Source organism: Lacerta agilis, chromosome 8, assembly GCF_009819535.1.
Source record: "Lacerta agilis isolate rLacAgi1 chromosome 8, rLacAgi1.pri, whole genome shotgun sequence".
Lineage (NCBI taxonomy): Eukaryota > Metazoa > Chordata > Lepidosauria > Squamata > Lacertidae > Lacerta > Lacerta agilis.
The window spans coordinates 58,056,776-58,084,268 of record NC_046319.1 but is presented as its reverse complement, the minus strand read 5'-3'; the positions used below and the strand labels follow the sequence as shown (position 1 = coordinate 58,084,268).

The following is a 27,493-nucleotide window of genomic DNA, read 5'->3' as shown; positions in this document are numbered from 1 at the left end:
TTCTGGGCAGGAATTGATCATGGAGAGGGTTTGCCAAATGTGCCTTTCTCTTAGCTCGTTTCTCCCTTTCGTCTTGAGTTTGAGTGTCTTCCAGAACTAGTTATAGGCAGAGCCAGGTAATTCTAGTTTTGTCCCCATCCTCCTCCCTGCTGAGTTCTGCAAGGGCAACAGACTAAGGAGGAGGAAGCTGACAGGCAGTGCCAACCCTTGAGCCGGGTGCAGGTAAGAAGAGAGGCAAGTGGGGGCTGGCTGCGGGCAGACTGTGGGGCAATGAAATTATTCCCACATAAATTGACTGTTGCACATATGAGGCTGCCGTATATGATGTCAGGCCGCAGGTCTCACTGGGGAGCATCAATTGTCAGTCTCTGTTACCTGAGATCCTTTAAACTGGAGGCAGTGGAGGTTGAACCTGGAATCGTCAGCATAGAAAACAGATGCTCTGCCCATGAGCTATGTTGGCTCTTCTGCCAGGCATCTGTTTAAAAATGGTGTGCGTCAGAGCACAGTTGACCTGTACCATGCCACTTCCTGTGTTTTCTTAGTTCTCCTCTCAACCACCAGCGCTTTGCTAATTTTGTCCAAGGTAATCAAGAGTTTTTGATTGGGTTGGGGCTGATAGCGGCCCCCACTTCTCCCGTTTCTTTTCCACTGTGAAATATCATTGCAATGTGACCATGAGTCCACCAGGTGGAGGCTTTGCACATGTTTCCACCACCTTCCTACTTATCATGAGGTTATGAGGCTGGCTAGCTGCTCTGCTTTCTGGAGGACCACGTGGTATATGTTTGTCTAGGAACAATCCTCATCCCTACAATGTCTATGGCCAGTTTCCTTCATCTACAAATTCCTTTTGCCACTGGAGTTCACAGTTGGGAGAGGTGGGGGGCTAATGGATCCCCCAGACTGGTAGGTTTCTTTTTCTTTCTTTCTTTCTTTCTTTCTTTCTTTCTTTCTTTCTTTCTTTCTTTCTTTCTTTCTTTCTTTCTTTCTTTTTCTTTTTTGCAGGTGTCATGGATGCAATAGTAGTGGTGGATTTACACTGGACCACCCACACTTAGTTATGTTGCTTAGTCATGCTGGCCTTTACCCACACATCATTCAGCTTTATTGGTTGTTCTGCGATACTTCCCCAATGTTACTACGTTATTGCTGTTTGGAGGGGTACTCTCCACTACAGTGCAACAAGTGGGACAGCACACATACCCCGAACATTTGCAGTATGCAGTGATGGGGAAAGAAGCAATATGACCGCCCAAAACTTTTGTAGGCGCAAACTGTATTGAAAGTGGGAATTGTGTATAACTGCCCTGATACCACCCTGAGCACAGATCATGCAAGCATGCACAATAAAAGGTTTGGCCAGAGGGGCTTTAATTTTACCTATCCCAGATGGACCAGATTTGGCCTAAATTGCTGACATCTGGCCTAAAAGGTGGTGAACTGACTTTCCCAGTTCTGAAGGTTAAGTGAGGCTGAGGGACCAAGACTTTGCCCAAGTTGGTGACTTAGAGCAGGAATCAAGTCCACCTAGATTGCCTTTTTAGCTGCCCAAATTAAGACCAAAAACTGGCTTGAGCATATACAAAAATTAAGGCAGCAATCTTCTTTACGCCTTTACTAGGTGATGGCAGATACTGATCATTGGTAAGAGAGGAAATGGGAGAACTTGAGAGGTTCTCAAATGTTTGGGACAATGTTGACTATCCAAGCCGGCAGATTCATGCATCTTTTTATTTCATTACATTGCTGGATTCTTGGGGTCCTTCTCCAAGGAATATTAAAGCATCGTTTGGATCCTCAAAGGGAGAGGGTGAGTAGGAGGGCAACATCCATCTTCAAGCCCAAGAGGTGAAACTACTTCTGCCAATAAATAATACAGTGTTTTATTCTTCAGACACTGAACCAGCCAAACTGCACAAGCCAGTGAAATGGAGTGCAGAAAAGCAATGGTATTTTTAAGGGTGTCTGTGAAGCAGTGTGGAATTCAGTAGGGCCATCCTTAGTGAGCCAGGGATGACTGATGCATTGCTCCAAAAGGATGGGTGTACTTCTAAGGGCTGATTCCCCTTATCTAAGGTATGCAGGTGTGAGGTAGCTTGGAAGTAGGATCACAAAAGATGCCTTGCTGGAGAGAAACTGCTACGGGAAGAGTGATGATGTCACATGAAGGTGTAACAAGCTACTTGAAAAATGACTGGTGTGTGTGCGTGTGTGTGTTGGCATGTTTTTGTAAATATTCCTGGGTGGTGAGGTGGATGATGCAACATGCCACATTGCACACACATCAGGTCACCAATGCTAGGGCTAGAGGACAGTTTTCACTCTATCTCCACAACCAACAATGGAATTAATGGGAACCATGTGCTTGTATGCAAGGAAGTGGAATGGGGTGTGCTTTCACAGGGTCACCATTAGGGTGGATGCTGTTGTTGACAAATTTCAGGATCCAGTCTGCCTACCGCCTGCACAGTCACACATTGTGGATTCTGTTCCTTGGAAACAAAGACTACAAGAGAGAGAAGACTTCGTATCTCTTGTATTGCTGCCAGTCCTCTTCAGGAGTCTTGCAGGAGCTGGAAGCTGCTAAGACCATCTGCTTGAGGGGACCTACAAGATTCAAGAAGCAACCTATTTGAAAGAAGTTCACAGAGGTCCAGGGTCACAGGGTCAGAGATCTGCTACTATTTTTGCAGGTCATCCAGTGAGCTTGATGCCTGAGCGGGGATTTGAACTCTTGTCTCCCAGGTCCTAGTCCAACTCTCTCACCACTAAACCACACTGGCTTCTCCACTGCTAATGTGTACAAAAATAAATGTGAATTTTCATGTGGTTTACAACAAACAAACATGAAAGTGCTACAGACGGAGGGGAGATTAATTAAGGTTGCCAATGATAGGGGTTGTTTTTTTTACTGGACCAGCTCCAATGTAATTAACAGCATCCTTCCAGGCAGAAATGTAGCATCCAGCTTTGCCTGGCACAGTAGCAAGAAAGATGGGAAAAGCTTGCCCTCATATATTCCTGGCTGCCACGGCTATCATCAACCACTGCCTGTGGTGTGTTGGGATGGTGACTGGAAGTATAGCCAGTCGGCAGGGTTTATATAATGACCGTAAAATCAATCAATATAGCTTTTCTGTAGATTGAGTTCCTGCCCTGCCTCCTCTCAGAAGCGGTTGCCCTTCTGCGACTTATGGAAAAATCTATGAGTTAATTATGATAGAGCCCCAGGATGTCACGTGAGATGCAAGCTGTGCTTCTCTCACCTCCGAAGTATAGGGACCAGGCAAGGTCAGCCCTGAGATGTGGGCAATGAACATGCTGAGCTTATGGGAACAACTGGGCCCACATCTCTACCACACTCCTGCAGTGACAAGAGATTTCCCTTTTGGTGTAATTTTCCTTTAGGAGTGTGGTGGAGATTATTCTCCTAATGAAATTCTAACTTTGGGGGCTGACATGAAAACTCAAATGTAGTGCCTCAATACTTTATTTGAGCAGTGGTTGAACTTCATTTAACACCAGTTTAAAATGCAAACAACAACAACACCCCAAACACTATCTTCAATGTGGTATGATAAGTAATGTTGGCCATGTTGCCAAAAGCTGCACACAAGAAGGAGATATTGGCACGCTGGGGGATAACCCCCCCCCAAGGGTAATCTAGTCCAACCTCTGCAATGCAGGAATCACAGCTAAAGCATCCACAACAGATAGCCATTCAACCTCTGCTTAAAAGCCTTCAAGGAAAAAAGAGTCCACAACTTCCCATGGGAAACTGTTTCACCTCTGACCATCAAAAAGTTCTTCCTGATGTTTAGTTGGAATCTCCTTTCTTGTAATTTGAACTGATTGCTCTCTGAAGCAGGAAAAAACAAGCTCGTTCCATCTTCCATGTGACAGCCTTTCAGATATCTGAAGATGGCTATCATTAGTTTTGGTATAATTGGCATGAGCTTCAAGCACATAGAGTTGTGTGGAAAATCTTTACTACATTGTGCTTGTACCTAAGACAGATGGGTTGGTTGAGCTGCGGTTAAAGCTTGGAATATTTATTTGCTCAGGGAACAAAGCTGTCTGCGGTCCAGCTTCTGTGAGGGAAGGGATTAAAAACTCACCTAGCAAAAGGCTGGTGACTGGGAAGAGGTCTAGTGAGGGAATATAAATATACACAGGAGGTAAGCAGGTTGAGAAAGAGAATGCAAGGAAAGGAGGATGGGGAAATGATGGAGGAGGTGGGGAATTGAGCTGAGGGGGGTGGTCTCAAAAGTAAGATGAGGAGAAATTGGACACTGCAGACAGGAAAATGGTTGTGCCAGAAGGGCTGGTGGAGAGGCAGGATGGCTACATGAAGTGTGTTGACCTAAACAGTATGTAGTAGCCTAAAAGGCAAGGAGTTGAGGAAACAATGGGTGATGGACATGAAAAGTCAAGGAGGAAGAGAGACTGGAGCAAAGCTAGAAAGCAAGCCTAGGCTCATGAACTATTTCCAGGAAGCAAATGGTCGGGTAAGAGGAAAAGACATGGTGGCTCAGTGATAGAGCACATGCTTTGCCTGCAGAAGGTCCCAGGTTCAATCCCAGGCATTTCTTCCAGGTAGGGGCTGGAAAAGACTCTGCCCACTATTGGCTGTGACTGTGAGCTTCTAAATTGAGTACATTTGTGATGTTGAGCTTCTCCTCTGGGCTCACAATGGAGCAATCACAATCCTTGCAGTGCAACATGGTGACAAATCACTGAACCCGCCAGCACAAACAGACCACTGGAAAATGCCTTTTGATTTCAGTGGCTGAAATTTTCAGTCTCCCCCAAGTCTGTGCAGGTTTGTCTAATTCATCTCTGCCATGTGCTTCTGGAATAGGCCTGTCTCTCTGTCGGGCGAGTCAGGTTTCACCCTGACCTGCTTCCCTGCCTACAACATTCTCCTGGCGCTGAGTCAGGCAGGGAGACGGGGCTGGATAGAGTTTCGCAGGAAACCTTTGCCTCTTATGCAGTGATGCACTGCTGGAGGAGAAGTAGGATCAGGGTAAGCTGGCCACAATTCAGAGCGCAGCCACAATTACGTGGTAGACAGAAATTCAATAGGTGCATACAGAAAGATGCTGTTAATGGCGTGAGTTCCAGGTCTGGGACTTTTGTCTCTTGTGTAGGTTTTTTTATATTTAAAGCACAGAAGCCCAGCAAAAACAAAGGGTGCGGTAATACAGAAAAATGTAGCATCTGAACAGCCTCTGCTCAGAACTTTGTTTCAGGAGTTCCTGTGCTCAGAGAAACAAGCCAGGCACTTTCCCATCCTACCTTCAAAACATGGATGGGTGGAAGATTGATCTCACGTGGATTAGGTTGCCACATTTTATTGGCCTTGCCTCTGGGCCTTTAACAGGAGCTTGATGCACACCCACACACCAAGCTTCGGTTGCTTAAATTTCTGTGTGTCAGCTTGCTGTCAAAGGCACAGGAGTACAGCCAATCCCAAAAATGTGGCAATTCCTGCCCCTTGCGCATTGCCAGAGAGCTCCTTGAAGTTGCAGTTCTCTATCCTGAAAGCCACGGACACTCAAGTGGGAGGAGTGAACCACTGCCAGTTAGGAAAAGGTGACCTGCACACCTGCACAGAAGGCAGCAGCTGCTATTCCTGGTGGCAGAGGCAATGGCACAGGTGGTGCTAAGAGAGGTTGAGTTGCCAGGGACTAAAGCTCGCTAAGGAAGAAGCAGGAATGAAGTGTGAATCGGGAGACGATTTCAGAAATAAGGTCTGGTTTAGAGATCTGTGATGTGGAAGAGTTGCTTTCAAACCCACTGAAGAGTCACCTTCCCTTCTGGGCAAATTCCTGGGGGCCGTGTTCCCAGGGTGGGCAGGGCCAGAGCAGCAAACATGAATTTTACTTTTGTACAGTAGGCTAGTTTCTCTCCGTGCTCCCGCATCCCTCTCTGCCCACCATCCAACAAGCAAGAACCATTGTCAGAACTGACGAAAACATTCCAGCCAGGCATAATCCCTTAAGGAGGATGCAAAGTAAGTGAGTTGCTGGGGAGGGTGTGTGGCCTGGAAGGAGTCCCGAAGGCCAGGCAGAGTGCCTGGAGGACCCCATTTGGCCCTTGGTCCTGACTCTCCTCACCCCTGCTTTAACTGCGGCCAGCCAGATACACTGAAATAGAATAATAGAACTGTGGAGTTGGAAGGGACCACGAGGATCATCTAGCCCACCCACTGCAATGCAGGAATCTTTCGCCCAACACAGAAGCAGGCAAGCCTTTCTGCATCACTGCACTTCCCTGGCAGGGAAAGTGTCAACAGCTAAATGTTTGCAGGTGTTCAGCTGCTGTTGAAAGACACATGGCCTGTTAAAAACCCAGGCAATTCTAGGAACATTGGAGTTTGGCCTTGCTGCTGGGAACGGCTCATAGGGGGAACCGATGTTATTGGACTACAGCCTCCCATCATTCCTGACCCTTGCCCATACTGGCTGGGGCTGATGGGAGCTGGAGTCCAACAACTGGAAGGCACCACACTAGCTGCCCCACCTAAAGGCCCCATTTAACACCCTCACCTATTGAGCCGCACCTGAAGTTGGTGTGTGTCATGCAAATGACGTGGTGTCGCTTCCTCTCTCCCTCTGCTGCAGCTAATAGGAAACCCCTTGAGTGTGCCAACTCATCAGTGCCCAGCCATTCCTTTTGTCTGAATCATGCTCAAGCACCTACGCTTCCAGTGAGCAGGGATCAGGAAACCTGCCTGGCTAGTGTGTTTGGGAAAGATTCCAGTCAGCTGGATGTGCTTGTTGCTCAGCGGTAGCTTCTACAGTAGGAATTAGGCACTTTTTAAAAAAAGTCTTCTTTTGCCCTGAGCTCTCGAGGGCAGAAGACACACCACTTTCTTCCAGCAGAGCTTCAGCACATCAGTAAAGGCGCCTGACCTTATTCTCATACTGGGGAGAGTGTGCTTCCTGCTGGATGTCCCTCCAGTCTCCTCTGCCCCACATGTATTATCCAACCCCTTTAATCCCATCCCAGAGGCGTTGTCCCCAGATAGCTTCCTCCTCCTCAGTTACACAGGGCCTGGTACTAAACTGCCCAGATTGGATTTTGAAGATCAATTTCTCCCTTGTGTGTTTCTGCTTCTCTGTTGCTAATGCTCTTCCATTGCCATATCCTACAGGCAGGCCCCTACAGACAATCATGGAATGGGAAGGAATCCCCACAGTTTTCCTTTTAAAAAAATAATAATAATATTTATTGCATTTTTTATAAAACAACAACAAACACAACACAACATACAAACAAGACATAAAAATTTCACAATCCATCACATTGCTATTTTCCATTGTGTGGGGACTTCCCTCAGTCCCCCCCCCTCTGAGCTACATTGTCCAATTATCTCTTACAGCAGGTTCCTCTTCTAAAATCTTTAATTTTAATAAAAAGAAAATCAACTAATTCCGACCAAAAGTTAAATCATATATATTACCGAAAACCTATGTGTACTTCCATAAGGATACATTATATATTACAATACTTCTTCAAATACTCTCTAAATTTCTTCCAGTCTTCTTCCACCCTCTCCTCTTTCTGGTCGCGGATCGTTCCAGTCATCTCGACGAGTTCCATATATTCCAGCATCTTTATCTGCCAGTCATTTATCGTAGGCATCTCTTGCATTTTCCAGAATTTGGCTATTAATAGCCTAGCTGCTGTTGTGGCGTACAAAAAGAATGTATAGTATTTCTTTGGGATCTCGTCTCCTACAATTCCAAGCAAAAAGGCTTCTGGCTTTTTAATAAAGGTATTTTTAAACACCTTTTTCTGTTCGTTATAATTTTCCCCCCAGAAGTCTTTTATCTTGGGGCAAGTCCACCACATGTGGTAAAAGGTACCTTCTTTTTCCTTACATTTCCAACACTTATTATCAGATACATGATGCATTTTTACCAATTTCACAGGTGTTAAATACCATCTATACATCATTTCCCACATATTCTCTTTCAATACATTGCAAGCAGTAAATTTCATACCTTTTTTCCACAATCTCTCCCAGTCATTCAACATATTATGCCCTATATCTTTTGCCCAATAAATCATCACTGACTTCACTTGCTCATCTTTTGTGTGCCACTCCAACAACAAATTACAGTCGTACCTCGGGTTACGTATGCTCCGGGTTACGTACTTTTCGGGTTACGAACTCCGGTAACCCGGAAGCGCAACCCGGAGCGCGCGACGCACAGATGCGCAGAAGCGTTCTGCGCAGTTCGCGCATGCGCAAACCGCTACTTCCGGGTTTTTCGCACGCTTGTTCGGGTTGCGTACTTTTCGGGTTACAAACTGTAAACCGGAACCAATTACGTACGCAACCCGGGGTATCACTGTATACATTTTAGATAATTTTTTTGATTTTGTATCAAGCAACTCTGTTTCCAAACGTGACTTTTCAAATGAGAAATCAATATTTTTCATGTCCATTTTAAAGACTTCATTAATCTGATGATATTGTAGCCAATCATTTAACTTATCTTTAAGCTGTACATATGGTTTTAACATGTATTTATCTTCTAGCTCAATCAGGACATCTCTATATTTAACCATTTGGCCTCCGTAGTCAACCTTTTATGGGCTTAGCCTCCAATGGTGAAAGCCACAAGGGTGTTTTTCTTTCTAGCAAATCTTTATATCTGATCCAAACATTGAACAGTGATTTTCTAATTATATGATTTTTGAAACCTCTGTGGGCCTTTATCTCGTCATACCAAACATAAGCATGCCAACCAAACACATTATCAAAACCTTCTAAGTCCAAGAGATCTGAATCTTCCAAAGTAAACCAGTTTTCAACCAGCAAAATGCTGCAGCTTCATAATAAATTTTTAGATCTGGCAGGGAGAATCCACCTCTTTCTTTTGTATCCGTTAACAATTTATATTTAATTCTTGGATTCTTCCCCTGCCAGATAAACCTAGATAATACCTTCTTCCATTTGCTGAAACATTTCACCTTGTCTATTATAGGGATCACTTGGAATAAAAATAACATTCTTGGTAGCACATTCATCTTAACTGTTGAAATCTGGCCCAACAGAGATAATTTCAGGTTTGACCATATATCTAAATCCATATATCTAAACCCCCAGTTTTCCAATCCTCCTCTTGGCCCCAAAGTAGGACCTTTTCAAGGAGATGTCTTTCCATTTGTCATTGTCCCCCCCACCCCCGGCCTCTGCCTTAACCACAGCCTCCTCTTGCTAGCTTATTCAGCTACTGTACTCCTCTGTAACTGGACACAAATCTATTGTTTTTATAGTCTGAAGCAGGCATAGGCAAACTCGACCCTCCAGATGTTTTGGGACTACAACTCCCATCATCCCTAGCTAACAGGACCAGTGGTCAGGGATGATGGGAGTTGTAGTCCCAAAACATTTGGAGGGCCAAATTTGCCTATGCCAGGTCTGAAGGCAGGGAAGGAGGAATATTCAAGACTTACTCAAATTTCTGGGCACAGTCTGCACCGGGGATGGAATGTAAGGGTGCTCTCCTGTTCCTATACTGTACTTCAGGTCTGTGGAAACTAGGACTCTCCAAATATTTGTGGACTACAACTCCCATCAGCCCCTCTGGGTCCCTTCCAACTCTACAATTCTATGAGGACTGGTCACGCTGCCTGAGCGGATGAGCATCCTGGAGGGCCACAGGTTCCCCTGCCCTGCCTTTCTCGAATCAGCCTCAGACTGGTGAGGGAGAGAGTTGCTGTGGCAGCCAGGGATGCGTCTATCCATGACTACTGCCATGTTTCAATGGTATTGATAGGAACCCAGCTGCCTCAGACAGGAGATATTTGCAATATCTATCTACAGATCTCAGGACTGAAACTGGGACCTTCTGCATACAAAGGAAGTACTCTGCCATTGACCTACTGCCCTCCCTGTAGCGTAGCTCATATGCGGCAATGGAAGTGCTGGTCACATCCGCACCATGCATTTAAACATACAGTTTATTTGTCACAGACCTACAATACTCAGCACCCTTACTCTTAAAGTGGCACAAGAGCACTTTAAATGGGTGATGCAGATGTGATCTCCGTCTCCCCGTTTGACTAATGCTACCAACACAAAATTTTACCCAGTGATGGTGCATTTAGCTAATGTTAGAATCTGGACTTAATGGTCTTAGGGGGTGCGGGCAGGGCTTTTTAGATAGTAATGTGCATTATTGTCACTTCAAAATGTAGGAAAGCCATCCCTGGTGCATCTGGAGGTCTTCCTGCACATTCTGCTGAGTGGGACCCTGGATTTCTTGATCACATCCTGCGATGATTTCACTACTAATTATTATGCTCACTAATCCTGAAGAACTGCCACACCATAGTTCTATATGCATTGGAATCCCTACAGCATCTATAAAATGTACTAAAAACAAGTGGTGGGAGTGTTAAGGAGTATAGTTTTGTTACAATTCACTAACTGCACTTTACAAGTTTGGTTTTTATTTTTACTTTATCTAATCTAAGGTAGATTTAAAGGCAAAGGATGCTACTTTTCCAGAAGGGCCAGGTGCAAACTAAGGGGGAACTCAGCAATTTATTTGGAAAGCTGGTTCAATTCTGAGCTGAAAGCACACTCTGCACATGCTCATGGCTCCTGTTCATTCGCTTTCTTTATGTGGCAGCCATCAGTGAAAAATAATAACATGCATAACAAAAGTAATAAAAACGTGAAATGACATATTCTTGATACTGTAGAATGTGCATACTTTCCTTACCCACTGGTTATACAAGTTATGCTGGATGAATCTGTATTTTGCTATACTGAAAGCTAATAAAAATATTGGGGGGGGGGATTATGTGGCTGGTAAAATTTGGTGTCCCAACAAATCTGGAGAGACCCAGTGTTCACTAAATTCCCTTGTTAAAAGCAAAGAAACAAAACAAAAAATTATTTTCTCAGACAAATGACACTAGGCCTTTGAACAGTGTTGGATGGATCATGTCCATCACAGGCACTTGCCTTTGGATAATGTTTAAAAGAAGAAAAGCTCTACCCTCTGGAGAAGACAACTCTGCATATGCTTTGAAGCACCTGGCTCAAAGTGGCAGGGTTTTTTGTCCGCTCCCCCCCCCATATTTTTTTAAGCACAACAGCTTACAGCCCTACTCACCAGATCAGGATGAGGAGAGCATGACAAATTGATGGGGGGGGGGGTTGCACACGCGGTCAGGCCCAGCTGTGGCACTGAAGCCCTACGGCTGGGGGTCCTCACAAGAACAGTTTAAGGCACACAAACACACACCCCGTCTAATGCCTGTTCATACTTTTCTGTTATGACGGGTAAAGGAAGTGAAGTGGTGAGTGCCGCCCCCCACATCTGCCCTGGAAATTCCCCCAAACAGGCTTCATCTTACATCCTCTCTCTTCTCTCCCCCCACCAACTTTTCTCCCTTTTGCTAAATGAGTCACTCTTTCAGAGTCTCAACATGTTCACGGCCGCGACCAAGAGGCAGAAGCAAAGAGGGGTGCGTGCGTTTGGCAATCTGGGTTTCCCAAAGCTCCTCTGTTAGTTTCGGTGTCCAAGCGCTTTGAAACGTTGTCCAAATATTTTCGGCTCTCCAAATGTGTGTGTCTTTATACACTAGTCGGGCTGAAGTGAGCATGGCGTGAGTGTAAAACAAGGCTTCCATCCCTCCCTTCTGTCTCCCTGGTCATGGTAGCTCCCAGCTTCAGAGGCCAGACTAGGCAGGGACTGTACAATAGTTGGAACTCTCTTTGCAATATCAGCTGCTGCTTTTGCTGCAACTGGAGAAGGAGGGGACGGGGTTGATTTATGCTGGTGGTGTTTTTAAATATATATATTTTAATATATATATCCCTTGATTTGCTTTCAATCTCCCTGGCTGCAAAATATCCCCCCCTCCCCGCTTTCAAATTCCAGCAGCACTGAGTGGGGAAATTAGAAGGATTTTTTTTATTTGAAGGAGTGGGGGGGGGGCTTCCTCCCCAATATTGTTGCATTCGGATAAGATAATTTTATGAGTCTTTTTGCGGGAAGCAAGTTTGTTGGATATTCTCTCTCCACCCACCACACGCCCGGAAACTGTGGTGGAAGCTGGAATCATCTTGAAGAAGGAGGAGGCGGAGGAGGAATGAAAAAAAGAGGAAGGGCTTGATTTATTTTTGTTTCTAATAGGATTATATGTTTTATTTCTGCTTTACTTTAGAAATTAGAGGATCGGGAGGGAGGGATTAATAAGAACCCGGAGAGAAAGACAAGGTGGGGGAGGGAAATCACACCCACCCTATCCATCACCTAAAAAAAACAACAACCCAGAAGCCACCATGGAGAAGAAGGAAGAGGCAGCAAAGGCCTTTTCGGTGAAGCAACAGCCGGATGATATCCGAGGTAAATATTTGCTCTGCTAAGAAGTCATTTTTAGAGGATGATGTTGCAAATTGTTGAAAGGGCGGCGTAGCGGGGCGGGGGCAGAGGAGGAAAGAGACAACAGACTTTGAATCTGTGTCCGGATTTCCACCCAGATCTGCGAGTGGGGACAGAAAAGGGGGTCCGGGGTGTCTGTTTGCTGCAGCAAGTTGTAGAACATTCGTTCTCTTAATTGTTCTCCCCCCTTTCCAAAAACATGAACTCATCGCCTGGCTATTTTGTCTGTGCGGTTGGCTGTAGCTGATGGACAAGTTGCTACAGGGGCCTTTTTTGGGGTGGGGGGTGGGGAGTCGGGGGTGCTGGATGGATGTGAAGGAGGATACAGTATTGATTCTTTAACTAGGATTCCTTATCCCCCATGCAGGGAATGGTGCATTTTGGGAGGGGGCCGGTTGGAGGCCACGCTGCTGTGATATTGAGGCAGTGGGTGCCCGGCCTTCCACAGGTCACTGATGTGGGGTTTATAAATAACCCTCTGTCCGAAGCCCTACCCAACCCCGGATTGGCATTCCTCCCGACAGCTGCCTTTGGGAGGCGACCAAGCCCTCGAGGAGACCACCTGCCCCTTTCTTCTGACTTTGTGAGTGGGGGAGGTCAACCCCTGGTCGCTGTTGAGAAGAAAAAAGAAAAGCCGTTCCAAGTTCAGCCTAGCCGAATTTGAAGGTGTCCAGGCCCAGGACCCCGGGGTGGCCACAGAAAGGGCTCCGTCGTGGGCCTAGTTCTGCTCTTGCTTGTGCGACTGGGTTTTTTGTGAGAGGGTGGACTCGGGAGGGAAGGGGGGCAGGGCCCAGCCCCACAATGGATTAAACTTCCCTGCCGCTTGGAGGGAAAAGTTGGGACTGGCTCTCCAATTAAAGGGTCATTTTTTTTTGTCCCTGGCGAACGTTTTGAGATGGAACTCTTGGTCCTCTGCCAGTGAAGTTTGTCGGAATCTTAGCATCTTGCCACTTGTGTCTCTCTCTCTCTGTGTGTGTGCAGTCAAATAGAGAGAGATAATCTTTGCCATTTTCCCGCTAGACACCAAATATCTGCTTGTCTGCAAAGGCAACATCCTGTCTCTGTTGTACAGCCTGGAAATTTTTGCCGGCACACATGTGTGTGGGCTGTGTTGGCTAGAATTTGGACAGGACGTTTTGTGTGCTTGTGTGAGTATGTGTTTGCTTCATTTGTAGAGAATTTGCTTTCTGGGTTTCTTTTTGGAGTTCTGCTTTGTTTTTTGTTTTTTTTTGTCCAGAACTCTTTAAAGGCCTGCTTTCTGAAATCATCTGCAGCTTGGGGCTTAAAGTTCCTTTGAAAACTTCAGGGCTTGGCCATTTCCTTTGTCCTTGGTTTCAGAGACCGGCTTTAGAAGATGACAGCAAATAAGCAGGGTCCAGTGTTAAGGACCTCATGAATCAATATGTTCGCCTTGCAGCTTACTTTGAACTGCTAAGATTTGAAGTTCTTGGTTACGCCTTTTGTCCCCGTCCCCCCATGGAAGATTGAGCTAAAGTGGAACCATTTCTTCTTGACTGGCAAACTTTGGTTTTGTTCTCTGAATGTTGGGAAAGTGAGGTGGTTACTTTGGTGTAGTTACGCAGTGGGGAATCTTGCCAAGTGAAATGTAGGCTGGCAGTAACAAGGGGGTTGTTCTGAAGGCCATGGAATTGGCAAATGCTGGGTTAAAGTAGGAAGGGGTGTGGCTGCCTTCTGAGGCCACTTTAGCATGCCTGGGACCTGGCCAGATGAAGCAGTGTCTGTGAGTTGTCTTATTTTGGGTTTTGCTGACTCCTACCAAGTAACTGGTGACTTGAGTGCAATGAAGAAGCAACCAACAAGAAAGGGGAGTGGCAAAACCAGTGGGATATGGGGGACTTCCTATCACCACTCACTGCCAGTGATGGGGTTGAGTGTGTTATAGACAGGGAGGGGTGCATTTACTGGAAAGCACTGGAGGTTTTACATGGGGAAGTAGGAAGGCCTGGGTAAGGGAAAGTGGTTGCTAGGTTTTTTGGCTGGGGTATCCCAGAGGTGATGCAGAAAGAGCCAAAGGCACAGGGAATTGCCTGATACCGAGTCAGACCATTGGTTTATCTAGCTCATTATTATTGTCTACATTAACTGGCAGCGGCTTCCCAAGATTTCAGGCTGGATTCTCTCTTGGCCCTCCCTGGAGATGCCAGGGATTGAACCTGGGACCTTCTGCATGCAAAGCAGATGCTCTGAGAATGCAGATATGTGGAAAGCTATTTGAACAAACTCCTAGTTTTTGGATCTAGGCCAACAGGCTTGACTGGATGAGGTTGGATTCATTATTTTCATTTTTTTTTTTTTAGGTTTGGAAAGGCCTGCCCCAAATTTCCAGGCTTCTAATGTGTGTACTTAGGAAGAAGCAATGGGAAGTAGCTCTCAATTTCTGAGGTATGGAGGTGGAAGAAGAAGCCACTCCCACCCCCCAAGTTGCTACTTCCCATAGAGACCTCACAGGGGATCTGGAGCTAGAATTAACTGCACATTGTGGGATTTAAAACGTCTGGAAACATGCAGGCAGAGGCTGGAATATGAACAGCATAAAGGCAGCAAGGAAATGTGGCCTGGTGGTGCTCCCCCCTCCCCCTTTCCCTCACTCCTAAGAGGCTGCTTGACAGGAGGCCCTCTTGGTGCTAATTTGATTCTCTCTCAAGTGCTTGGAGATCATTTCCATGCCCTTGGAGAGACCTCTCAGTTGTTTGCACCATTCCAAGCTATGGGGCAGGCGAGCTCTGCGTTGCTGCATTCTGGGCCTGAATTGTGTGCATGTGTGTGGGTCATGCAGGTTCTTGCCCCTATACTCTAGTATGACTTGTAGTTGTCTTAAGCAATGTGGGCTGTGTGTTGGATGGTATATATGAAGGGAAGCTCATAGCCTCCAGTATCCTGCAGCATGATCATGGGGTCATGCTTGTTGACATGCCGAGCATCACACTTTCCTCTGCCTGCTCCTAATGTTGTTTCCTATGCAGCAGCTTATCTTCCATGGATCTGAAAGCCAAGACGGTGCTTAAAGATAGGATAGAAAACCATAATTGCCCTACAGTAGGTTTTCAACAGTTCAGAGTGCATCTCAGCATCTGTAGTGTATGAAATGGAGGATTGTGTACCGTGTCCGCATGATACATTTTAATGTTTGTGTGCAGGCTTCTCTATGGATGTGCACTAGGGATGAGATAGCTCAGTGGCAGAGCTTCTGCTTTGCACAGAGATGGTCCAAGGTTCAATCCCTGGCATCTTCAGGTACTATTGGGAAAAACTCCAGTAGATCTGTTGCCAAGTCATTGCAGACAATACTGCTGTGGCTCAACCGTAGAGCACATGCTGTCTGAAACCATGGAAAGCTGCCACTAGATCAGGGGTGGTGAACTATTTTCAGCCTGAGGACCACATTCTCTCCTGGTCTACCTTCTGGGTACCACATGTGAGAGGCAAAATAAAAAAAAAATGGATGGAACAGATAATGTAAATCAGTGTTTCTCAAACTTAGGCCTCTCCGGCTGTTTTGGAACTACAATTCCCATCATCCCTGACCACCAGTCCTGCTAGCTAGGGATGATGGGAGTTGTAGTCCAAAAACAGCTGGAGAAATACTGGTGTAAATGTCACAAACCCCTCTCAATTCTCCATCCATCCGTTCAAAGACATTTCAGCTAGGCAGAAACACTCCAGCAGGGCTAATGAGGCACGTGACCTTCAGGAGACTTCCGAGGGCCAGGTGGAGAGACCTGAAGGCCACATTTGCCCCCTAGGTCCGAGGTTCCCCATCCCTGGTGCAGACAATACTGAGCTAGGTGAAACTGTGGCCTGGCAGTGTCTGTATTAGGTTCGTAGGTCCCCCCCTCTCTCTCTGCCAAACTAGATGAGATGCCATTAACAGAATTATCAATTGCATGAATTACTTTTAAAAAGTAAGCAGCAAACATTGAGCAGGGGGGTGAAATCTAATCTGGACTGCAGCAGGGGCCAAAGGGTTAAAGCCCCCACCCCATCCCACAACTGAGCTTCAATCAGGATCGGGACCCCACAGCTGCAATGTGCTCGCTAAATGGCCATTTGTGAAATTGCTTGTTGCCATAGCATCTCATCCGTGTTGCTGCTTATCAGTTCCCCCTGTTTTGTGTGAGCTGTGGCTCCAGCCCCTTATGCAGCCTCAAACCATGACTGGCATTGCCTGTTTAATGCGTTGGAGATGTTAATACTTTCAAAACTGAATTGTTTATCAGGAATGTTGTATGATGTTTTAATTGATCTCTCCTCCCTTGACAAGTCAGCCTGGGTGGCTTTTATCATGCTTCACATTTTTAGCTCAGTGCCCAAGGTAGACAACCAGCCTTTGCTCTAGTCTCAGCCTGGCCTCTGGCTGCTTGCTCTTCTCTGCCTTTTCTCTCCCCATTAATTGCAGGTTGTGCAGCCTACTGATGCCCACCAACCTGTTCTTCCAAACAGACATTCGCCTGCTTTAGGCCCTGATCCTTGGACAAAGGGTCAGGCTTGGATCAGGTTTTCAAATCATCTTTTTGCCACAGACCTGGGAGCAAGCCCTATCTTTTGCTGTCAGTTCCTGCTGCTGCAAAACCCAAAAACTTATTGACCCCCCTCGCCATATTAGAAGATTAGAAAAAGTAAATACAAGGCAAACAGAGATTTCTGGTGGGGGATGGGGAGACTGAAGTGTGGGACAAGACATTTCCCACGATAGGCTTCCCTGCACAAAGCAGGGGTGGAGAACCTGTGGCCCTCCAGGTGTTGTTGGACTGCATCCCCGGTCACCCATGCTGACTGAGACTGATGGGAGCTGGAGTCCACCCCCATCTGGAGGGCCACAGGCTTCCCACCCGTCTACCCACCTCTGCAGTAAGATAATCCAGTGGAAAATACTATTCCACAGGCCTGAGGATCAGCAGTCTGGCATTGCAGAGAGAGAGAGCCTTGTGGGCCTCTTGGTTGGGGCTTGTATTCAGCAGCACCCCAGCCAAATAGGTGCTCTATTCCCACCCTACCCCAGCTGAACCAACTCATTTATTGCTCCTTGATTTCCAGCTCAGGGCTGCAGTCATATGGTGGGGTGTGTGTGCAAGGATTACAACTGCCGAAGGTGCTCCATTACTGACCGAAAGCCCTTCCTCCAGCCTAGCAAGATGTTCCCACCTGTAGCCCTAGTGCGCTGCAAACCATCCATCCAGACCTTCCATTAGATTCGGGAGTTAGGAAGCTGTGTTAGGTAGAGTCATACCATTGGTCCACCTTACTCCGCCAGTAGCTGATGTCTGTATGGAAGGACTTTGAGTTCAGGCCATTTCTGGTGCTCAGAATAGCTTCCCAGACTCAGAACTCTTGAACGCTAAATGCTTGTTTTTTGCAGCTGGCTCCGGTATATGGATCTCAGGATTCTAGTAAGAAGCACACAGAACAGTCTCCACAAGCCTGAACATCAGAAGAGCTTTTCTGCTGGGTCAGGCCAAATTCTGCAGTGACCAAACTGATTCCAATGGGCAGCTCACAAAGAGAACCCAGAAGCAAAAGCTCTCTCCCCACCTGTGATACCTAGCAATTGGAAGTCTAAGGCAGTGGAGGTAGAACATGGCCATTGATATCCTTACCCTCTGTGCATTTCTCCAGTCCTCTTTTGAATCCACCCAAGCTGCTAACAAACACTCCATTTGTCCCCCTGCAGTACTGGGTGGAGCAATAGCTTGACCAGATATGTGGCAGCTTCTTAAGCCACAAACAGGAGACGGCTTGGAGTACAGTCATACCTTGTGTTGCGTATGCTCCGTGTTGCGTACGTTCGAGTTGCGTACGTTCACGACCTGGAAGTCCTCCACGGTGCGCACTTCGCGCATGCGCAGAAGCGCAAAAAACGCGAACTTCCGGTTTTTTCTTTTTTTGTGTGTGCGTTCGCGTTACGTATGCCCAGGTTACGTGGCGCGACCTGGAACGGATCGCATACGTAACACGGGGTACCACTGTATGGTTGAGCGGTCACTGCAGTCCCACCAACCCCAACTCTTTTTTGCTGCTGTCCTGCAATCGTTCTGGTAGGGAACAAGTGACCAGGCCCCAAATGTACACTCAGCGTGATCGCTGAATAATCGGAGTTTGCCCTGAGGCTGGCTTTGCGTACGCTTCATGAGCTCCACCCAGCAGCTCTGGCTAGAAAAGACATGGCTAAGCATGGCCTGGTGGCCCCTTGTGTGGGATGGAGGAATGAAAAGGAGATGAACAAGCCCCTCCCACATGGCAGGCCCTCTTGCAGAGATGGCTGAGTCACCCCTAACCCGAGATTGCTGCGTCAGATGGTTGAATTAATGAATTAATTGATCAAACTTTCTTTTGTCGAGCAACCAAAGCTCTGTGTTAGCTCTCCTAGCTGCCTGTTTCTCAGGCAGATGAAAAATTCAGAGCCTTCCATTGTTTAGAATGAAGCAGGACATTCCTTTCCTTTCCTGTTTCGATGATCTCCAGATGGGGGAGGCTCAGGCAGTTGTGGAATCTGTGCGCAGTGCACAGGGTATGCCAAGCAGGGTTCCGGGGGGGGGGGGAGCCGTTGTAAGGAAGCATCAAAGCAGGGGAAGGGCCACAGCTCAGTGGCAAAGCGCTTTCTGTGTACGCAAGAGGTCTCGGATTCAATCTCAGGCATCTCCAGGTAGGGCTGTGAAAGATTCTGGTAGACGTGCTTTGGGAGAAAGGAGCTATTTAGTGGCCTGGTGCACACAACACTGAACTGTGGTTTGTTTCACTTGACTGGTTTGTTTGAACGTGCAAACCCAGCTCAGTAGACTAACTATGGCTTGTTTCCTGCCAACAGACCATGACATGAAACCATGATTTGTTGTCGGCTTGCAAACTGCAGCTTGTTTTAACTATCATTTGGTGTACGACTGAACCCAGCTGGTACCTTAACTGTGGTCTCTTTGGTGACCCCTCTCCAGAGGCGCTTCAGGCTACAGAGGCATGTAACAAGAGCTGATGGAAAACAAGCTAAGCGTAGGAATAAGCCATGGATTCTTTGGTCATCTGTGAGCTGGCTTGGCGTTTGTTGAACAAACCCATGGTTAAAACAAACCATTGCCTTATGTGTGAATGCAGCCAGTGTATGACTTTACTTGCTTGACATTGCCTAATACATCTAACTATTTGGTCTGCAGGCCTCTTTCTGAGCACCTCTGAAGCCCAGTTGGGGACACATTGGTGCTGGTGGAGGCTGGGGAGGAAGGGACTCGTCCACAAAGTCCCACTGTATTTCGGAGGTGCTTAGAAAGCAGTGAGGTTCTCATTGCTTTCTAGATAGTTCTAAAGCTCAGTGCAGCCATGGGGACGAGCCTTCTCCCCAGCTCCACCCTCCAATTCAAAGGACGGGGTTACCACTGGCAACTTGGTGTGCATGTTTGTGGAGCCCCTGTTCCAGCACATGATTCTGCACACAAAGTGTTTTCCCCTTCCCTCAGTCACCATTTGCGCTTTGGGGATCATGGCTGGATTTCTGCAAGAAAGGGCACAGATGCTGGGTGGTCCTGTGACGATTGCCTACACCCCAGATTTTTCTGAGCGGTGTGTGCATGTGTAGGCGCCCTATAGCAGCCCCTGCTGTCGTTTTCCAAGGTGTTCTTCTAAATCTGCCCAACCGTTTCCCATAGCCAAGAAGTAGCAGGTGCCCTGGCACTGCGTTCCCTGGGCTCCCTATGTCTTTCAGCTTGGAGAAAGCTGCACCGTGACAGAGCACTTGTGATTGGGAGTGACAGGCCTTGCAGGGCATCTCAGGTTCCCTGGCTGGCTTTCCTTCATGTATATTTTAACCCAAGTGTAAGCCAACGCCTGGCTCCCACCCCAGAGCCTAACGCAGCCCCTTAGTCCCTGCCAAGCCACAGGTACGGAATGGCTCCAGCCCTCCGCTATCTTTTCTTGATGTCTCTCCAGGGTATGTGTGCACACACGTATAGAAAAGCGCACTCCGTGTGCACACATAGGCCATCCATCCACAAAGGATGCTTCAGCGGCCCGGCAATTTCAGACTCAGCCTGAGTTTTGTACAGGGTCCCCTCAGGGATTTTCTTAAAACCACTCTCTTCTAAGTTTATTTTCTTCTAAGCAATCTACATTCTCTCTCACCCTGCAAAAAGAGTTATTTTGACTGCTTACGCGCAGAGAGGTGCTGTCATCTGGAAACATGCTTTTCCTTGTGCTTTTGCCATGGACCGGAAACCTTGGGGGAGGGAGACATCCTCCCCCCCCTCCCGCGGACAAATAACAATACACCTCTGAGCCAGCTGATCTAAAGGCAATTTGCACAAGTTGGTTTGGGACAAACGAAAAGAAGTCTTTCCTTTCACACAGTGAATTAATGTATGAAGCTCCCTACTCTTCAGGTGAGGCAATGGCCACTCGCTGCCATGGCTGGAGGAAAAGTAAATCAACACAGCAGCCGAGTCAAAGGCTTAACTTTTGTGTTTCCTGCAAAAGGTCCCATGTTTAATCCTAGCATTTCCAGAAAGGCTGGGAAACGACCACCACTTCCTGAAACCCCAGAGAGCTTCTGCCAGTCAGTGTTGACCAGGAAATGGGTCACATCCAGATGTTGTTGGACTACAACTCCCACCAAACCTGACTGTTGGTCATACTGCCTGGGGCTGATGGGAGTTGCAAAACTGGAAGGCTACAGTTCCCCTATCCCTGGTATAGATAGTACTAAGTTAGATGAACTAACAGTCTGACTTGGGGAAGGGCTATAGCTCAGTGGCAGAGCACATGCCTTGCATTCAGAAGGTCCCTGGTTCAATCCCTGGCACCTCCACTTAGGTCAGGGAAAGACTCCTGTCTGAAACTCTGGAGAGCTGCTGCCAGTTAGTGTTGATGCTCTGACTTGCTATAATGCAGCTTCCAAATCTTTGTGGTCAGAGGCAGTATACCTCTGATTAAAAGAAGCTGGGAAGGCCATCATCTTTATAGTGTGTCTAGTGAGTTTCCAGAAGCACCTGGCTGGCTGATGTTGGAAGCAAGATTTTGGACATAGACAGACTCTGGTCTGATCCAGCAGTTCTTATGTTTCTTGAGATCCTGTAGGTTGATAAATCCTCCATTTGCCCGTTAATGCCAGGTAGGACTGGCAAACTTAATTCCTCGGACAGATGACTTCTTCAGGCTTGCTAGATAAAGTTTGGCAGAGATTCATCATCTTATTAAGAGTAATCATTCCTTGTGCTCAAATATGCAGTTGTTCATTGGGGTCCTTGAGCGATTTAAAACAATTAATCCTTTCCCCATATGTGACAGAGGAGAAAATAGCAATTGGTGTTAAGAAAATCTGAACTCTCTTCAATGCTTCTTGTCATTTTTGTATTGCGTTTTGCCTTGTGGTCATTTAACAATGAGAAAAGCAGATGTTACTTTTTAACATCTATTCTCTCTCTTTGGTGCACTTGACTCTTTTCAGCCTTTGAGACACCCAACCTTTTTTACCCTGCTTTTCAAAGCCTGGAAAGAAAATGTTGATCCTTTTTGACTAGGGCTGCCATTTCAATTTTCACTCTGGTTCTGCCAACACTGAAGCTTTATGGCGTATGGGAAAAGAAAATTATTTAATGGTTAAACTTTACATTGCTGTTTTCAGCTATGAACTATCTCAAAAAGGTTAAATGATTCATTAACTTGGTTTTTTTTTTAAAAAAAGAAAAGAATATCGCCATAGAGACTTTCATAATGCCCTATATCCCACCCTTGTAATTAAGCTCTAGCCTGGTAAGCCACACATGACATGGGATTCCACTACATTTGAGGGAGTGAGCTGGCGGTGGAAGGCTAGAGAACACTGACCACCCCCTGTACGCAGCGTAGAAACCAAGCTGTTCTGGGAGGGACAGACCCCTCTGCCCCATATCTGTCTGCTTGCAGCAGACTAGTAACTTTTTTTTTTCTTGGCCTGCTGGTAAATTTTGTCAGCTTATTTACAAGGCTGTTCTATCCTGCTTCTGAACGTGGCCAATCTGCAGATGGATAACGGAAAATGAAAACTAGTGGATCAGGAGCTCATGCTGACATACATTGTTCCCCCCACCCCAGTCCTGCAAGGTAGGTTAGGCTGAGCTTGGTGGCTGAATTGGGATTTGAACTGTGGTCTTCCAGCACTCTAACCACAACACTACACTAACTCTCACCTCACCACACTTAAAGGCAAATAGATGACTGTGGGGGCCCTCCAGATGTTGACAGTCTAATGAGAACTTCCACCATCAGCCATGCTAGCTGTGGCTGACAGCAGCTGTAGCTGAATGATATCTGGAGGGCTCTGTGTTGGATACCTGTGTTCTAGCCCCTGGTTCTCCACGTGACACCTGCTTGCTTACTTCTGCTTGCGGCTCCTTCCTTTCCCTTCAGTAAAAATGAGAACCAGAGCTGAGTACACACCGTACAGACCTACAGTTCCCAGCACCTTTAACAAACTGCAGTAGTCAGGATTCTTTTTTTTCCTTTTTGCTGGGCTGGCATGTGCTTTAAATATGTGGTGTGTATGCAGCCCAAGGCAGGGTGGGCATTAAGGCATTTGTGGCATACTGGGCAATGTGGGGGAAATGGCTGGCCTCGCTCCCCAGTGGTCCCTTTTAACCTGTCCTGTCTGAGCACCTGGTTTGTTGACACCCCTACCACCTGGATTTTCTTCCTTTCCCTCCGGTGTTATATACACAGGATCATATCCTTGCACTTCAGATTGGCTTCATTTATCCCATTTATATCCCACCTCCCCCCCCAAAGAGCTCAAGGTGGTTCTCTTCCTCCCCATTTTATCCTCACCACAACCCTTATGTGGTAGGTTTGGCTAAGAGGCAATGACTGCCCAAGGGCAACCAGTGAGTTTCACTGCTGAGCAGGGATTTGAACCTGGGTCTCCCAGCTCCTAGTCCCAACATTCCTACCACCAGCTGTCATTAATTTATTTGGCCACATCTGGTTTGGTTGCTAGTGTGGGGCTGACTTTAGCCCTCTTGACACATTACTCGTGTGTAGGTAATATCCTTGCTGAGGGCAGAGTGAGGATGTGTCTTTTCACCCACACTCTGGTTAGGTCTGCTTCTCATAAGAACTATGCATTGTGCAGAGGAATTCAAAGGTGTGAATATGTATGTCCTCATGTGTAAGGGACACCTGTGTCCACTCTTTCTGTGAATGTTGTACCAAAGGGTGGTGGTTATTCCAGGTTTCTTAATCCAGTTTAAAAATGTGATGATGTGCCTCTGACAGGACTCCTGTCACATACAAGTCAAAGCCTGGTTCACACACATGTTAATTTCTTTATGACTGCAGCCTCAAGAGATCATTGGCTTTTGTGAATGCGCTATAGTGGATCAAACACAGTGAGCAAACCTCTCCCGCAGCCTTACGTCACAACAAACACCAATATGTTTCTCAATAGGGTCAGCTCACACAATAACCTACTAGTCCTCAAGGTTGTGGGGCATTAGGAGAGCGCATTGTTGTGAGCTTTAAATGCATTGAAGGCCAACCTGCTCTCTAGAATCCAGTTTGGTCAGGGTAGCTTTGCAAATACATCCACAAAAGTGACATCAGTCATTTTCCAGCAACCAAATATCCCTGCTGTTAATGAGATCTACATAGTGAAATGCTGATTCAGGGTGTGGTCAGTGACAGCAGAGCCGGGAAGTTGCTTCCTGAATCTTGGAAACAATTGCTTTGATTTTTCTTGCTTTGGCCTCTCCCAAACTGGAAGAAAGCTCCAGGAAACCCATTTCCTGATTCCCTTCTAGCTAGCTGATCCTAGATTGACACTGAAATGACACCCCAGCCCCCAAGGTACAGGGGTTCTTTCCCCTTGCCCTCCTGTCTTTGCACAAGGCCATACATCCCAGGGAAGGGCCCTGCCACAGCTTGTATGCCCAGAGAGAATGCACGCCTCATTAAACACACAGACACACAAATATTTCCTGCAGATTAACTCGCAAGTGTACCTTTTCACACCTGGCTGAGAACACCTGTCATTGTGATCAAGCAGCCATGCCTTAAGGGAGGGCACTAAGCTTCGCTAAAGGTAACCAGCCAGCCTTATCGTTCCTGATTTGCACTGTTGGATGCAGCATCAGTGCTCCCCCTTTGGAAAGTCCTCAGTTCGAATCTTGCCTTAACAAATTCAGCCTAAGTTTAGAGAGTATGTGACTTCGGCAGACATAGGTTCCTTAACTCTGAGCTTGCTAATTAATGTGAATGTTTAGAGCGGTATCTACAGGTTGTGGTCAACTCACTTTTACTCAGCTCACACCCATTGAAATTAATGGACCTAAGTTAGTCATGGCCATTCGTTTCAATGGGTCATTTCAATCAAAGTTGAACCCTGTATACACCTTTTTTCTGACTGGTGGGCTAGAGTTGCTTAAAGGTTTTCTCCACCCATTGCAACTCCCTTTCCCCAACCATCTTTCTCACAGCTGGATTTATGTCTCATATGCATTGCGGGAGGCAGGGGAAACTACCAGGAAGTTTGCAGTAGGAAAAGCAGCAGGGAGAGGAAGGGTTAAGCACCCTCTGGCCAGCTGCATTTCCCCCTAAAAATGACCCTTTACAAATTCACAATATTCAGCAAACACAGGGTGGAGAGTAACGTGTCATTTTTTCCTCTGCTGATGAGTTTGAAATGTTGAAAGAATAAAACTGGTCTCCCTTGCAGGGTTGGTGACTTATTCTCTTCACACAAACCCCTTCTTCAGCTCTGCCATTCGTAGCTGGGCAGAGCATTTTCACTCTTGTTTACCACCTGTCCCTCACCCAGCTGCACACCTAGGCAAGGGCATTTGGTTCAGGGTCCTACCTTGTGGTAGAAAGGATGGGAGCTCAGGAAAGCCTTTGGACAAAACAGGGCAGGGTTGCAAAATTGGCCTACTTAGCAGGGAAGGCAGAACCTTGGGGGGGGGGAGGCTTAAAAGGACAGGGATTGTTTTGTCTGGAGACATTGCTTGAATGTTGGGAAACTTGTTATCAGGATCCTTGAGGAGAATTGAGTCTCTGGGGCCACCTAAGAGGCAGGGACAGAACCACAGATTTGCAAAGTCATCTTAGAACAGTGTTTCCTGAGCTTGGGTCTCTAGCTGTTTTTTGACTATAACTCCCATCATCCCTAGCTAGCAGGACTCGTGGTCAGGGATCATGTGCACACTATACGCTAGCCTTTTCACACTCACAGATCCCTCTCTATCCTCCAACCAGGCAAGCAACAGGCTTATCAGGGTTCAAAGACATATTCTAGCCAGGCAAAAACACTCAAGGAAGTGAAGGGTGTGGCTGGGCAGAGTCCCATGGACCAGATAGGAGTGTCAGAAGCACCACATTTCTCCCCTGGGCCTGAGACTCCCCGCCACTAGTCTAAGTCGGTTGTTCTCCAGTTGTCTCCACCGTTGTTTCACTTCATGCTGTGGACAGCTAACCCAGTTCTCCCTTTCAGGGTGTAATGGAGACTGAAGGGTGTTTTATCAGGCTATTTCTGTCCTGCAGGAAAGGAATGGCTCCTTCAGAGCAGTCCAAGTACAGTCGCATTTGTTTCCCAACAATCTGGGAACCGTCTCGCTCTGTTTTCTAGTTGCAAACTAAAATTGGACTGAACACAAACTCTCTCATGGGAAGTGCAAACTTGATATTCTTGAGGCTTTTCCAGAGTAATGCTGGTTGCTGGGGCCTTTAAACAGTTTGAATTCAGCCCGCTGGAAAAGTGCTGCATTTTAAGTGAGATGAAAGTCTTGCCCAGCAGTGTTTGATCTGCAATGTCTCATTCACACATGTGAGCCTGTTGTTGAGCAAGGACTTGTGAACAGGTCGTAAGAACGGAGCATAAGAAGGGGGAACACAGAAAGCCCATCAGATAAGAGTTATTTGCATTGAGTGGAAGCTCTTCAGGTTTTGGGTCATCAGGCCTTTCCCAGCCCTATCTAGAGATGCCAGGGATTGAACTCGGGTTCCCATCGTCCCCAGTCAGCATAGCCAGTGTTCAGGGGAGATGGGAGTTGTAGTCCACAAACTGCATGCTCCTAAGGTGACCTTTGCATGGGACATGGGCCTGAGGGCTGACGTCTGGGGTGGAAAATCACAATGGTAGTCTATCAGAGCCTATCTTGGGAAGATTTAAAAACAGCTAATCTGGTCTGTGTGCCAAAGGTGGGGTTTGCACCGCTTGACATTTCTTCCAGTCTAGCACCTTCAAGGCCCTGTCTGTAGACGCATATGGCAAAGTTGGCAAGCTGATGTCAAGGGCATGGTAATGTTAGCAAGCTCAGCTTGAAAAGTGCATTTAAAGACCCCTTTCCTCCTCTCCTGATATTTTCTTTTTTTTATTTTGTCTGTCTCTCCCCCTCCTCTTAACAAATACCAGTATGTGGCTGAATGCACCATCAAGATTGCCTCTCCATTCCTGGACAGGGATAGTCTGATCATTGTAGTCCATGCATTGATAACTTCAAGGCTGGATTACTGTACAGTGGTACCTCTACTTACAAACCTGATCTTTTTCAGGGTTCTCAAAACGGTTTAAAAGGTAAAGGTACCCCTGACCATTAGGTTCAGTCGCGGACGACTCGGGTTGCACGCTCATCTCTCTCTATAGGCCGAGGGAGACGCCGTTTGTCCGCAGACAGCTTCCGGGTCATGTGGCCAGCTTGACTAAGCCGCTTCTGGTGAACCAGAGCAGCGCACGGAAACGCTGTTTACCTTCCCGCCGGAGCAGGATCTATTTATCTACTTGCACTTGACATGCTTTCGAACTGCTAGGTGGGCAGGAGCTGGGACTGAACAATAGGAGCTCACCCCGTTGCGGGGATTAGAACTGCCAACGTTTCTGATTGGCAAGCCCTAGGCTCTGTGGTTTAGACCACAGCGCCACCCACATCCCTCAAAGCGCTTTACAGCACATTAAAACATCAGAATAAAACAATCCAGAATAAAATGAATTCAAGCTTTGGGAAAATATTTCAGATCCTTCTCTAAGTGACATTTTTCTTTCTGCATATCTATTTACCTACTTAATTGATATATCTGCCCCATAGCAGTATTTAGGAGGCCAGTATGGT

The 27,493-nt window shown here is 46.8% G+C and overlaps 1 protein-coding gene across 8 annotated transcripts in view; it reads left to right on the top strand.

Moving 5' to 3' along the window:
* The first annotated feature begins 11,947 nt into the window (after nt 1-11,947).
* The window catches only part of MAP7D1 (MAP7 domain containing 1), a 57,441-nt gene continuing 41,895 nt past the window's right edge, over nt 11,948-27,493 (top strand). For 7 of the 8 annotated variants that reach the window (XM_033157697.1, XM_033157695.1, XM_033157692.1 and 4 more), the window contains exon 1: nt 11,949-12,386. In XM_033157697.1, coding sequence (XP_033013588.1) covers nt 12,323-12,386 — 64 coding nt within the window. In that variant the 5' untranslated portion in view covers nt 11,949-12,322. Of the gene's footprint in view, nt 12,387-27,493 lie in introns of all 8 variants that reach the window. The other variant, XM_033157694.1, reaches the window with a different exon arrangement.